At 45.0% G+C, this 14,852-nt stretch overlaps 1 protein-coding gene across 5 annotated transcripts in view; it reads left to right on the forward strand.

Annotated features, from left to right (window-relative positions):
- The first annotated feature begins 319 nt into the window (after nucleotides 1-319).
- PCNT (pericentrin) overlaps nucleotides 320-14,852 on the forward strand; it is a 113,593-nt gene continuing 99,060 nt past the window's right edge. For 4 of the 5 annotated variants that reach the window (XM_044303371.1, XM_044303372.1, XM_044303374.1 and 1 more), the window contains exons 1-6: nucleotides 320-466; nucleotides 3,278-3,451; nucleotides 4,579-4,728; nucleotides 6,046-6,195; nucleotides 9,919-10,083; nucleotides 10,193-11,962. In XM_044303371.1, coding sequence (XP_044159306.1) covers nucleotides 410-466; nucleotides 3,278-3,451; nucleotides 4,579-4,728; nucleotides 6,046-6,195; nucleotides 9,919-10,083; nucleotides 10,193-11,962 — 2,466 coding nt within the window. In that variant the 5' untranslated portion in view covers nucleotides 320-409. The remainder of the gene's footprint in view (nucleotides 467-3,277; nucleotides 3,452-4,578; nucleotides 4,729-6,045; nucleotides 6,196-9,918; nucleotides 10,084-10,192; nucleotides 11,963-14,852) is intronic. The other variant, XM_044303375.1, reaches the window with a different exon arrangement.

Genomic DNA, 14,852 nt, shown 5'->3' on the forward strand with positions numbered 1-14,852 from the left:
GCTTCCCCCACAGCCAAACCCGCCGCCTCTTCCACACAGAGAACTTGTATTTAGCGGCCTGCAGTATGCGCTGATTTTATTGGTCGTTGGGCTCAAGGGGGCGTGTCTACGCTCTGGTTTCGTTTACTGGGCACAGACAAGACGCGGAAGAAAAAGAGACGTGAGCTCGTTCCTCAGGAATCCAATCACTATAGCAACCGGGATACGCCCTCTACTGGAGGGCGGTGTGAGTTTGAGCTTCTCCAATCCGAAGGCTGGTGTAGAAGTTCGTTTTGTGGGCGGGACCATTGCTAAAGGCTCGGAGTTGATTGGCGGAAACTTTGTAACGATTGGGTCTTGTTTTTTGTGCGGATGAGGCGGGCTTGTTAGCGCCATGTTGAGTCTTTTGAGTGACAGTTAGTGCAAAAGTATGGAGGGGACCGACGAGGAGCAACGTAAGAAGAAGCTGCAGGCCGGCCGGGAGAAGGTGAGGCTGTGCTGGAATGTACTGATGAGCCGGGCTCCTCTGTGCTGCTGTGGGCCCTGCAGTCTGTTCTCCTCACATTAGTGCTGTGTCCGCCAGCTGATGTGCTGCTGCTAACCTGTGGAGTGCACTGAACTGCCCACAGCATACAGTATATACCCGCTGACTGTATATGTGTGACTTATTGGCCATTATAAAGGGGGTCCCATTCTAGTGGGCTCGATCAGTCTTTGTAGTGGGCTCTGTTCTCATCTTTTAGTATTTGGGCTTGTTCAGACTTTGCACCCTTAGCGCTGGGCTGCGTTTGCACCCTTAGCGCACTTTCACACTAGCGTTTTTCTTTTCCGGCACTGAGTTCCGTCCTAGGATCAGTTTTATCCCCATGAATTCTGAATGGAGAGTAATCCGTTCAGGATGTCTTCAGTTCAGTCATTTTAACTGATCAGGACAAAGATAAAACCGTAGCGTGCTACGGTTTTATCTCCGGCGAAAAAATCTGAAGACTTGCCGGATACAGCATTTTTTTCCATAGGAATGCCGGATCATTTTCTTTTACCGGAATGCCGTCTCTGTCCTTCCGATCTGCGCATGCGCAGACTGAAATAAAGGTGAAGAAAAGTAAATGCTGGATCCGTTTTGCCGGATAACACTGGAAAGACGGATCCGGCATTTCAGTGCATTTTTTTGACTGATCAGGCATTTTTAAGTCTGATCAGGATTCTGATCAGATCAGTCTTAGGCTACTTTCACACTAGCGTTCGATCGGATCCGTTCTGAACGGATCCGATCATATTAATGCAGACGGAGGCTCCGTTCAGTACGGATCCGTCTGCATTAATAACTTAGAAAAAATTCTAATTGTGAAAGCAGCCTGAGCGGATCCGTTCAGACTTTCAATGTAAAGTCAATGGGGGACGGATCCGCTTGAAGATTGAGCCATATTGTGGCATCTTCAAACGGATCCGTCCCCATTGACTTACATTGTAAGTCTGGACGGATCCGCACGCCTCCGCACGGCCAGGCGGACACCCGAACGCTGCAAGCAGCGTTCAGCTGTCCGCCTGTCTGTGCGGAGGCGAGCGGAGGCTGAACGCCGCCAGACTGATGCAGTCTGAGCGGATCCGCATCCATTCAGACTGCATCAGGGCTGGACGGAAGCGTTCGGGTCCGCTCGTGAGCCCCTTCAAACGGAGCTCACGAGCGGACAGCCGAACGCTAGTGTGAAAGTAGCCTTACTAATGCCATCAGTTGGCATACGTTTTGCCGCAACCGGTGTAGCGTTATACTACCCTACCTCGTGAGATTTCCCTACCTCCTGACTTCCTGTCGCACTGCTAATGACGTGGGAGCCGTTCCTCGGTTTTGACGATCTGCGCATGCGCAAACCGACAGTTTATGGAAAATCTCAGCGGAGTTCAGCTTTACACCGGGACACTGCGCATGCGCAGGAGAGCCTCAGCAGGGAAATATTACGGCCCAGTGCGCAAGCGCGACTAACTCCGCCCGGTGTGAAGCTGAACTCCGCTGAGATTTTATAAACTGTCGGTTTGTGCATGCGCAGATCGTCAAAACTCAGCAACGCCTCCTCACGTCATTAGCAGTGCGACGGGAATTCAGGAGGTAGGGAAATCTCACGAAGTAGGGTAATGTAACGCTACACCGGCAAGCAGTTCTGGAAAATTGAAGGTGGGATCTGATTGGTTGCTATGGGCAACTTAACCAGTTCTACTTTACACCAGTTTGATAAAAAGGCGTTTGCTGAAAAGAATCACCCTTATGGCTCATGCACACAAATGTTTTTTTCCGTTCCGTATACGGAACCATTCATTTCTCTAGGTCCGCAAAACATGTGGACAGCACTCTTTGTGCTGTCCGCATCTGTTGCTCCGTTCCGTGGCCCTGCAAAAGTGATGAGTCCTGTCCTATTGTCCATTTTGCGGACAAGAATAGGCATTTTTATAATGGGCCTCCTGTTCTGTTTCGAAAATTGCGGAAGGCACACGGGCAGCATCCGTTTTTTTGCGGACTGGAAAAAACGCCACGGGCGTGTGCATGAGCCCTTAGGCCACTTTCACATGGTCAGTATTTGATATCCGTATTTGTAAGCTAAAACCACGAGTTGAACCTACAGAGAAAAGGTATAATGAAAACACGCGTGTCTCGTGTCTTGGACCTTCTCCTTGTCTTAGCCAGAAAAATGAAGATCCATTAGTCTCTGCTGTTGGGCACGCCCCTTTTCCACTCTTACCACGCCCCTTTTTTTTTTTTTTTAAGTGGCGAGGGCGGCTTAAAAAGAATCACAAATACTGTACACAGCTTGTGACTTTAAAGCTACTTTTCTGGCACAAATGAGATGATAAATCTCCCCCGTTGTATATACCCATTTAGGCCCCCCCCCCCCCCCCCCCCCAAAAAAAAATTATAATAATAATTGATCGCATTTCCTGCTTGGTTTCCGAGCTCTCTTCCGTATTGCGCGAGCCCTGTCTGTGTAATATTTAAGCAGGTGTAAGTCCTAATCCCTCTCAATGAGCTTATGACAAGTGTAGTGAGATCTTCAGGTTACCATATGGAGCCTGTATCTCTCCCCCCTACTTCCTGAGCGATGTTTTCTGCCCGTTCGTTTGGGATTTTTCCCGTGAAACCTCCTCTCTGACAATGCGTACTGGTGGACGGCGTCCCTTCAGCGACGTTCAGCGGTTTTCCTTCACGTCCTTGCGCCCCGCCTTATGTGAAAACGATGACCGTTTTGTGGCCCTGTTACCTTTTCCTCACCTACCTCTCGCTCTATCTTTCCTTTACCTTCCTGTGCAGCTTGCTCACTTCAGACAGCGCAAAACAAAAGGGGAAAGCTCAAAGGCGCAGAAAAAGGCGCAGAAGAGGAAGACTAAGGCTGTGCACCCGAATGACGTTTCGAAGGAGGAGGACGCGTTAGTCAAAGTAGAGTATGCAGAGAGGGACAATGTGTCTGAAGACGTCACATCGGAGGTATGTCGCTGTCCAAGCTTAAAGGGCTTGTCCAGGATTTTGATATTGATGTCCTTGGATCATCAATATCAGATAGGCTGAGGTCCAACACCCTGCAACCTGTCGATCTGCTGTTACCTTGCGGCTCCAGCGCCTGAACTACACAGCTCCATCCATAGTGTAATGGACAATGCTGGTAACTGCAGCGCTGCTCCCACTGAACTGAATGGGATTGAGCTGTAATTCCAGGCACAGTGAAGAGTCCCTTTCATTGTTTACATAGGCAGAGCGGCCTACCAGTACGAGCGGCACCTGCTGAAACTTGTCCATTTACTTTATTGGAGTGAGCACAGAAGCCTGTACTGTATGTACAGCCAAAGTAATCATTTAAAGGGGTTTTCTGAGAGTTTTTATTTTTATACTGACTACCTATCCTTTGCACTAGTGGTGCGGCCTTCTCCTTACTCAACAACCACAGTGCCGTACATTGTATAACGGTCTTGCTTGGTATTGCAGCTCAGCTCCATTCAATTCAATGGGGCTGAGCTGTGCCCTAGGCCATGTGACCAATCAACAGGATGTCACATGGCCTATTAAAAGCTAGAGAAGGCCATGGCACTACTGTGAGCGCCGCTGCCTTCTCAAACAGCTGATCAGCAGGGGTTCTGGTTGTTGGACGCCCTCCAATCAGATACTGATGACATCAGTAAAAAAAAAAAACTCGGCAAACCCCTTTAAACTTGAAGGGGTTTTCAGAGATTTTTTTTTTCTTTTACTGATGGTCTGCAGCGCTAACCATTGCACTGCTTGCTGCCTTCTGAAAACAGCTAATCGTCGGGGGAGTCCCTGGTGTCAGACCCCCACTGATCAAATACTGATGACTTATCCAGAGGATAGGTCATCCGTTAAAAAATAAATAAAAAATCTCTGAAAACTCGTCTAACTGTTGTGGTCCCTTTATTGTGCTGATTGGGGTGGGGTCCTGGAGGTCACTGGATGTGGGAGTGTGGGAGGATTTTACTTCCATATATAGACTTGGGTACTTTTAAAAAGATATTGTATTATTTTTTTAATTTCACATTGCTGTGTGTTTTTTTTTTTTTTCCTGCTGATATATCCTACTTCTCCTAACATATTCCTTTTAACAGAGCATGAACAGTTTATTGCATGCGCCTGAATATCAGGACAAGATGACAGACTTGGAATCTAGACTTGAACTGACAGATGACATTGCAGAGGGGGTCTTGGAGCTACAAACTCAATTGGAAGATGATCTGTCAACAGATCTCCTACATGAGGTACTTTACTTTTGCAGTAGGTTGTTTTTTTGTCTGATTAGGGAAGATAATTGAAAGAGCTTTGTGTATACAGATTTTTTTTATATATATATATATTTTTTTTTTGTACTGCAGCCTTAAAAGGATATTCACATTTTACCACAAAATTCTGCGACCATTGGATGCTCTGGGTAGGCGTGTGCCTAACCACACCACAGGGTCCTTCCCTAACACCAGTATGGTGTGAACAGGACCACCTTCTCAGGATCGATGGGGGTCCTAACGGTCGTACCCGTAAATAGGGACTAACTTTTAATCATGGCACAACCCCTTTAAATTGCTCCTTTTGTGAATAGGAGAGATTCAGGTAATGGAGGTCAGCAGTTGGATGCTGTTGACTTTTTGTAGAAGGATGCTATAGAGCTCAAGAACTTGAACTAAAATTCAGTTGGATTCCATGTCTGATGAAGTTTGCTATGTAGTCCAAAGAATAAATGCATTACTCCATTTTTCTTCTTTTTGCTTAGGGTAAGCAGTTTTCTCTGATAGAGAACCAGTCACAATGAAAGTGCAGTTATAGAGCAGGAGAAGCTGTGCAGTTTTGTGGGTAAAGATTCATTCATCAACCCTAACCTGTACTTCATTCATTTCCGAAGTCTGGAAGGCGGTCCTATCGGTGATTGACAGCCACCCCTCTATGACTGTGTACACAGAGATGGCTGTCAGTTACTGATAGAATCTTTCCCCACAAAACTACAGGTGAATCTGCCCGGCTCTTCCTCCTCTAGAGCACACTGCCTGCAGATTTTGCTGCATTTTCATGGTGACAAGTTCCTTTTAAAGGGGTTGTCCAGGTTCAGAGCCGAACCCGAACATATCAGCTTTTTCACCCCGGCAGCCATTTCATGCTCCGATCCTCTCCCTTGCGCTTTGCTGAATCTTCTAGGGAAAAAGGGCATTTTCAGCAGATCCGATGATGTACCAAGTCTGTGAATGGGAATGCTAGGCGGAGTGAGCCCGGTGATGTTGCTGGCACTAATGGGTGGGGTTTAATGCTGCCCTAGCCTGTAAAACAGCCTAGGGCAGCGCTAAAGCCCGCCTATTAGTGGTAGAGACGTAATCGGCAACACTGCTAGGTGGAAGCCTCTGCCTAGCAGTGTCAAAAATATAAACAAACAGCCCTTGCCCTGCGCGATACAGCGTAGGGCAAAGGAGAGCATCGGAGCATGAAATGCGCCGATGCTCATATCTGAGTGGCTGCTTTGGTGAAAAAGGGGTTATGTCCGGGTTTAGCTCTGAACCCGGACAACCTCTTTAACACAATAACTGTCCATATAGGTGATGCAGACGGCTATTCGTGATCGGGATGATATCATAACTCAGTTATCCAGTAACTTGCAAACAGCTCTACTGAGTCGTGCGGAAGTAGAAAAGGAGACTGTAGGCTTTTCCAGTCAGATCCACGCGATTCAAAGTCAGCTTCAAAATGTGAGTATTACAACAATGATGTTTCACCTATATATCCCCTCTGAAGGTCTGCAGAAGTGGTGACTGACCAGTACTTGCCGCCATTGTCTCATTTAATTCAATAGAAACTTAGACATACTTTTTCCGAAAGTGAAGGCACATAGGCAAGCAGCTACACGTTTCAAGTTCACTTTTAAAAATGAATAAACATCAAGCACTCTACACTTCTAAACAAGGATTGCATCACCTAAAAAATGACCGCATTTTAAATGCAAAGAAATTCCACTGCACTCATATAATGTCGTTCACGCTTTGCATTTTGATTGTTTTTTGCATGCAGTTTTTTTGTAGCCAATACTGCAATGTGGGACCTTCAGCTGCTGTATGTTCTATCATCTGAAAAAAAGTGCATCAAAAAGTAAGATCTTTCACTAGAACCTTCAGGGTATGGTCACGTGGCTAAAATCTGCCACTGATTGAGCAGCGGAAAATGGACATTATCCACTGCTAAATCCACTTTCAAAACCCTAAGGCTGGGTTCACACCTGAGTGTTGCGCAAACGCGCGTTTTTGTCGCGCATTTTTATGCACGGTTTTTGTAATAGTAAACGCGCGTTTGACGCGCGTTTGTGTGATTGACTACAGTGTCCTATGGCCATAAACGCGCGTCAAAACGCCCCAAAGTCGCTCATGTACTTTTTTGAGCGTCGGGCGTTTTACAGCGCGATCGTACGCGCTGTAAAACGCCCAGGTGAGAACTATTCCCATAGGGAATCATTGGTTTCTCCTTGTTGAGCGTTTTACAGCGTGTAGGAACGCGCTGTAAAACGCTCAGGTCTGAACCCAGCCTAACGGTGTAAAAAAAACAAAACAAAAAAAAAACAGGCATGGGCATATATTATATATACAAATTTGTGCAGTTTCAGTACCGGATTTGAAGAACGCTTGAGAAGTGATATGTTTACTATCGTGCAGCGGATTTTATTATGGATTCCATAGAAATCAGTAGGGAAGCAGAAAAACCTCTCTTCTAAAATGTTTGTAAAAACGCCACTGAAACCACCTCAAAATTACAAATCTACCGCCAAAAACGACCTTTTCAGCTACTGATTTTTCTGCTGTGAATGTTAGCTGTGTGAACATGTCTTCAAGGAAAATCAGCCACTACAAATCTGCTCCACAAACTCCAAGTGATTTGCCCCATCCTCAAAGGAGTTGTGCAAGATTTTGATATGGATGGCCTATCTTCAGGATGGGTGATCAGTATCAAATTTGCCGGGCTCCAACTTCCTGCACCCCTGCAAAGAGCTGTTTGTGGAGGCCACTCACCGCAGTGGCCTCCTCAAACTGCTGATTGTGGGGGTGTTGCGGACAACAATAGGACATGTTCTAGTTTTAGGGGGAAATGGAATGGGTTCGCAATTCCGTTCCGCAAAATGCCGCCGTGTGAATGGACTTTAAAGGGAGGGCTTCTGGTGTTTAAGTGTGCCATCACAAGTGGCATGTTTTACTGTTGGAGGTTTTGTTGAATGAGGTTGCGTTGGCGGCAAGCACGTGGATTTCTACCACCCCCGTTCTGATGAATAGTAGTTTTTTCAGCAAGAAAAAAACGGTCATGTTGGAAGACACCCTAAATACGGTTTACCAACAGAGGAGGAAAATGGTAGTGTGGTTAAAAAACAAGTAAAGAAACCTTACCGAGCTCTTTAATTTTCCTCTTTCAGTTAGACCACGTGACCCGCACTCTGATCTGTATGCTACAGTGTTTTATGCATTCCTCTGAGCCTTTATTATAGTAATCATATGTCCACATATAAAATGCTGCAGGCTTTCGATAGTCAGTGTGGGTCATGTGGTCTAACAGAAGGACCGAATAGAGACTGAAAATTCTGTAAAGTATCGGTAAGTACCCCTCCCCCATAATATTCTGAACTCTTCTGTAGCTTTTATTTTACTTAAAGGGGTTGTCTCACTTCAGCAAGTGCAAAACTACAGCTCCCAGCATGCCTGGACAGCCTACAGCAGGCATTCTCAACCTGTGTCCCTCCAGCTGCTGTAAAACTACAACTCCCAAAATGCTCTGCTGCAGGCTGATAGCTGTAGGCTGTTCGGGCATGCTGGGAGTTGGTTTTGCAACGGCTGGACGGCCGCAGGTTGAACATACATGGCCTACAGCTAATAGGGCATGCTGGGAGTTGTCGTTTTGGAACAGCTGGAGGGCAGCAGGTTGAGCATCCCTGATGTAGAGAAAGTTAATACAAGCTTCTTACTTATGTATTGTGATTGTCCAGATTGCCTCGTTTGCTGGCTTGATAAATTTTTCCATCAAATTATACACTGCTTGTTTCCATGGTTACGACCACCCTGCAATCCATCAGTGGTGGTCCTGCTTGCACACTATAGGAAAAAGCGCTGGCCTCTCTGGTGGTCGGGACTGGGAATGCGCATAGGCTAGTGCTTTTTCCCATAGTGTGCAAGCACGACCATCACTGGTGGATTGCAGGTGGTCATAACCATGGAAACGAGCAACGTATAATGTGATGAAAAAATGTAAGTACAATGTCATGTTAGCATATGTTACTGCTGCAGCAGCATTAGGCATAAAGCAATCTTTAGTTTCTTCACATACCACTGTTTTACTTGAGGTTTTTTTCCCTTCGTTATGGCAATTTAAACATTTACAATATGAGGACCTTCTCAAAATGGCTCCTCTGCCAGTTCTGAGAGGCCAAAACTGCTTTCCCTCACTTCACATACACACCTGCTGTAGCCAGCAGCTCCCTGCCAGCCAATCAGATTGGATTACTGAGAGACACGCCTCCTCACTCTGAAGCCTAATGCAGGCATGCAGTGTGAAGGACCGGCTCTCCATCGTCCTGTCGTCTTAGGCTACTTTCACACTAGCGTTCGGGGCTCCGCTTGTCAGTTCCGTTTGAAGGCTCTCACAAGCGGCCCCGAACGGATCCGTACGGCCCCAATGCATTCTGAGTGGATGCGGATCCGCTCAGAATGCATCAGTCTGGCACCGTTTGTCCTCCGCTCCGCTCAGCAGGCGGACGCCCGAACGCAGCTTGCAGCGTTCGGGTTACCGCCTGGCTGTGCGGAGGCAAACGGATCCGTCCAGGGTTACAATGGAAGTCAATGGGGGCGGATCAGTTCGAAGGTGACACAATACGGTGCATTTTTCAAACTGATCCGTCCTCCATTGACTTTCAATGTAAAGTCTGGACGGATCCGTCTGAATACAAATTGTACTTAGACTTTTTAAGTGAAATATAATGCAAAACGGTTCTGTCTGAACGGATGCCATCGTTTGCATTATAGGAGCGGATCCGTCTGTACAAATACCAGACGGATCCGTTCCGAACGCAAGTGTGAAAGTAGCCTTAGCCGGAGGCAGACAAGCCATAGCAACTGTCTTTTATTAAGGGAGCAGTGGAAAGGGACAGGGGACATTAAAGAAAGCTGTTATTATAAGGTAATTACAGATATTTTGGCAATCATTGACAGACTAACTCGGGTATACATGCCTAGCTCTAATAAACTAGCAAAATAAAAAATGACAGTTACCCTTTAATCACACCAGCAAAGGAGGCAATATGGACAATAACAATACATTAGTAAGTGGCTTGCATTAACTTTATGTACATGATAAATGCCCTTGGCAGAAGTGAGACAACCCCTTAAAGCCCTAGACTTACCTTTCAAATAAATTATATACTTGTATTTTTTATTTTTTTTAAGGCAAATAAGTTTTTAAAAGTCAAAAGTCCAGGAAAAAGGGAGTTGTATGAAGCTCAACAACAGTTTTCTGTGCTTCAGAACAGTCTCTTGAACCAGACAGAGCGCATGTGTCAGTTAGACCAAAAAGCACAAGAACTGGAAAAGGATTTGGAAACTGCTCAGAAGGTAAGATTAATTCAACGGTCTGGTCATAAACTAATTCTATACAGCAAGTGAAATTATTAAAGTATGACTCGTTCCAAATAATGCTAAAAGCCTTTTTGTTTTCTTATAGGAAACTAAAGAAAATGAGAATAAAGTGGCACAACTTGAAAATTTGATGCAGGAGCAACAGTCGAGACTCGAATTCTTACAAGAAGAGCTGGAAAAGTCTGAAAATTCAGTGTGCAACCTGCAGCAAGAACTTTCTGATAGAAATCAGGAAATCACGCAGCTTCAACATAAGGTTACAGTGCCCATTCAATCAGTATGGTCCTACAGCAGTCTTGATGGGGACATTGGAGGTGGTGGAGAATCCACACATAATGCCAGTAACATGGACACGGAGTCACTAACTGCACTAGTTATAGATTTAAAAGAAAGACTTGCAGAATCAGAAACCCTTCGGGAGAGTTTACGCATGAAGATGGAAGAACAAATGCAGGCATTCGAAATGGAAAGATCTTCCTGGGAGCAAAAGCACAATGACATGGTGGCAAATCTTACTCTTAAATTGCAAGAAGCAGAAGAGATTGCAGCCCAGGACAAACACGAGAAAGACCATTTGAACCAAGAGCTCCGTGATCTTAAAAATAATCTGAAAGTGGAAGCTGAAAACAGCAAAGCCTTGAAACTGCAGCATGAGAGAGACTTGCATATGTATGACGTTAAGCTACAGAGCTTGGAAGAAGATAAAACTAAACTGAACCAACAGCTGGCTGGTACCTGGAAACATCAGGACACAGAAGAGGTTGTTGATATTAAAATAACTGATAAAGATATGAGAGTGGATCATTTTAGACATGAGTTAGAAGATCTTAAGAAAAACCTGAGCAGAGTTAAAGCCAGAAAGGAACTTGAGAATTCTAAAGCAGTCCAACTTCACAAAGCAGAAGATGAAGTTTCTACACCAGCTTTTACGTCACTGGACAAATACCTGATCCCAAGCCTCTCGCATGAGAATTTGGATTTTAACAATAGCGAAGATGAATGCAGAGACCACAGTAAATTTGAGCTTGATAGTGACTTTATACTGGAACAAAGTTTGAACTCTACCTTTGAAGGAAATATCAATTTTCTTTCTTCTCCAATGCCGATTACTGGTGTTCTAGCAGGTGGTGCTGCCTTAGGAACTCTTTTAGACCCAGAGTCCTTTGCTATTTATCTTTCCGGTAATACGAAGCCTAGTGATAATGCTGAACTTAGCCCCGTGCCAGCAGACAACTTGGTTCAAAAATGCTCAGCTTTAAAGGAGAGGCTTCAGGTCAAAGAAGAACAGTTACAGGCGAGCTCTGAGGCTCTAGCTGAAGCTTTACAGAAGTGGAGAGACGTGACAGCCGAGCTTGAAGCTGCAAAACTAGAACTGGGACAGGCAAATAAGAATGAACACTGGGAAGAGCAACAGAGAATGTTAGAGGAAATAAAGTCCGAGAGGGATGATCTAAGAAAGCACATAACTGATCAAGAACAACTTATGAGAGAGGTCGAGGAGCAGAAATCTGTGAATGAGGAACATTTAGCCCATCTTGTAGAGGAGAAGACCACTCTAGAAAAAAGGCTGGCTGTAGTGGAGAAAGAGCTGGAAAAGACCCTTGAACTGTATAAAAATCAAGAGATTAGCCATCTTAATCTTGGGCAGAATTTGCAGAACTCTGAAGTGGCTCGAGAGTCTGAACGTCAGGATTTTGACAATAAACTAAACGCCAAAGGTGTAGAGCAGCAGCTACTACAAGAATCAATTTGGGCTAAGGAAACTGAATTCCTTCAGAGGGAGGAGAGCCTGCGGGAGGAAGTTTGCTTACTAAGGCAGGTAAAGGAAGATCTAGAGAACAAGTTGCGAGAGGAGGTTAGTAGAATTGTGTATCACTTTTCACTGTTTGTGAGTTCCACCTTTTATAACTAATTTTACTATTTAAGGTTGGTATCATACATGCTTATATTTTTTTGCCAAACCCAGAAGTGATTCCAGTAGGGAGGGAAAGCTTAGATCAGTGATGGCTAACCTCTGTCACTCCAGCTTTGGTGACACTACGACTCCCAGCATGCTCCATTCATTTCTGTGGAGTTCTGAGAACAGCCAAGCAAGTGTGCATCTTGGGAGTTGTAGTTTTACCACAGCTGGAGTGCCTGAGGTTAGCCATCACAGGCTTAGAGTATTCCCATCTGGACATTTATGCACTTTTTGGGGACTTCCATAGAAATAAACCGAGAAAGCCGCACATGCGTGGCTACCTTTCCATTCACAGCAGTGTGAGAAGGGGCCTGTTCTCAAAATAGGTGGATCCCACACAAATCTGACATTTACAGCGTGTCCTGTGGATTTGCCATAAGTGTCTAAATAGGAAAACCCCTTTAAGTCCTTCTGTTATATTTCCTACCCTTTTTACTCCACTTGGTTTTGGCTCAAAAACTGCATGTATTGCACCGAAAACCTCATGTTAGTCCAGCCTAAGGCCTCTGTCACACGAGCGTGACGGATTAAGTCCAGATGCCTTCAGGGAAACTCGCACCATTTTGCAAGCAAGTTGTCAGTTTTGTCTGCGATTGCGTTCAGTTTTTTCTGCACGGATGCAATGCGTTTTGATACGTTTTTAATGCGCGTGATAAAAAACTGGAGGTTTTCAAACATCATCTCTTAGCAACCATCAGTGAAAAATGCACTTTCTTGCGGCTGCAATGCGTTTTTCACTAAATCCGCAGTCACTTCCATGGGGCCAGGGCTGCGTGAAAAACGCAGAGTATAGAACATGCTGCGCTTTTCACGCAACGCAGAACTGATGCGTAAAAAAAAAAAAATGCTCATGTACACAGCCCCACTGAAATGAATGGGTCAGGATTTAGTGCGGGTGCTATGCGTTCACGTCACGCATTGCACCCGCGCGGAAGACTCGCTCGTGTGAAAGGGGCCTAAGGGTAGGCTCACATAGTGTATTTTTCACACTGATTCATTCTTTGCCAAAATCAGTTTGAAATATGCATGTATTTAGCATCCCAAAGATTTGATTGGGAATCCCCACTGTAGTTCATATAGGACTGATTTGCAATCCACACTGCAGAAAAAAGTGCGACTAGTCTGCCTTTGGATCCTTTGCATGACAAACTGCTAATTTGTGACAGAATCCAAGGATCAGCCTCTCATTTCTTCCACGGATTCCACTACAAATACACTTGAAATACCCGTGGTAAAGCCATGGAGGGGTTTTGTATATGGAAAATTCTCCTTCTCTGAAGTGTTGTGTGTGTTTTTTTTAACTCAAAAACAGCAGTGGATACAAGAAAAAAAAAATCTGAACGTTCCTGCAAATGCTTGTTCCTGACAATTTGCCAGTCTAAAAGAACAGCCAATCGCCTAATGAACAAGCCAAATGCTCGTTCATCGGGTGATCCTGTCATTCATAGAGCCACCTCCAATCCGCACGGGTGCAATGTGTTTTGATGCATTTTTCATGCGCGTGATAAAAAAACTGAAGGTTTACAAACCACTTCTCTTAGCAACCATCAGTGAAAAAACACACTTGCTTGCGGATGCAATGTGTTTTTCACTGAAGCCCCATTCACTTCTGTGGGGCCAGGGCTGCGTGAAAAACACAGAATATAGAACATCCTGCGTTTTTCACTGATGGTTTCTAGGAGATGTTGTTTGTAAACCTTCAGTTTATCACGCGTGTGAAAAAGGCATCAAAAGGCATTGTACCCGCGCAGAAAAAACTGAACGCCAATCCGCCACGCTCGTGTGAAAGAGACCTTCAGGACCTATGACGAGCATTCTCGTCCTGCGGTCCTTATCTCCCCCCCCCCCCCCCCCCCACACGTGCGGTGCCGCGATCAGCAGCAGAGATCCGGCTGTTACTGACAGCCGGATCCCTGCTGCATCCACCAGCATTGGTGATGACACCGGTGGATTAGCCCCTCATATGACGCGGTCAGCGATGACCGCGGAATATGGGAGGTTTGCACTCCCTCACCTTAGCCATCGGGTCCCTGCGCTGCTGTGGTGGGGAGCCGATGGTTGCCATGGCAGCCCCAAGCCATTCCAGGGCCTTGGGACCCGACATGTACGGAGGCCTATGAGGCCCAGCCCCCAGGATGGGTCTCATAGGCAAACTATCAGTGTATTACACTACACTGTGTAATACACTGGTAGTCAATGCAGTACAATACAGACGTAAAATAAATCGGACCCTGTAATGTTGAAGTCCCAGAGTAGGACAAAAAATAAAGTAAATAAAGTTTAAAAAAAATTAAAATTGTATGTTTTCAAGTAAAAAAAAAAAAAAAAGCGTCCTTTTCCCAAAATAAAGTAAAAAAAAAAAATTGGGAGAAAAAGAAGAGTAGATGTATTGGGTATCGCCGCATCCATATAGACCGGCTCTATACAAATATCACATTACCTAACCCCTCAGCTGAACACAGTAAAAAATAAAAACTGTGTTCAAAAACAAATTTTTTTTTGGTCCCCTTACATAACTAAAAGTACAACACCAAGCGATCAAAAAGTCATATGCACCCTAAAATAGTACCAATCAAACCGTCATCTCGTACCGAAGAAAATGAGCCCCTACAAAAGACAGTCGCCCAAAAAAAAACTAAAAAAAAAAACTATGGCTTTCAGAATAAGGAGACACAAAAAAAAAAGGTTTATTATGTAAAACTGATACAAACTACCAAAAAAGTAGTAGATTTGGTATTGTCGCGTCCGTAACAACCTGCTCTATAAAAATACCACATGATCTAAC

Source organism: Bufo gargarizans, chromosome 8, assembly GCF_014858855.1.
Source record: "Bufo gargarizans isolate SCDJY-AF-19 chromosome 8, ASM1485885v1, whole genome shotgun sequence".
NCBI classification, from domain to species: Eukaryota; Metazoa; Chordata; class Amphibia; order Anura; family Bufonidae; genus Bufo; species Bufo gargarizans.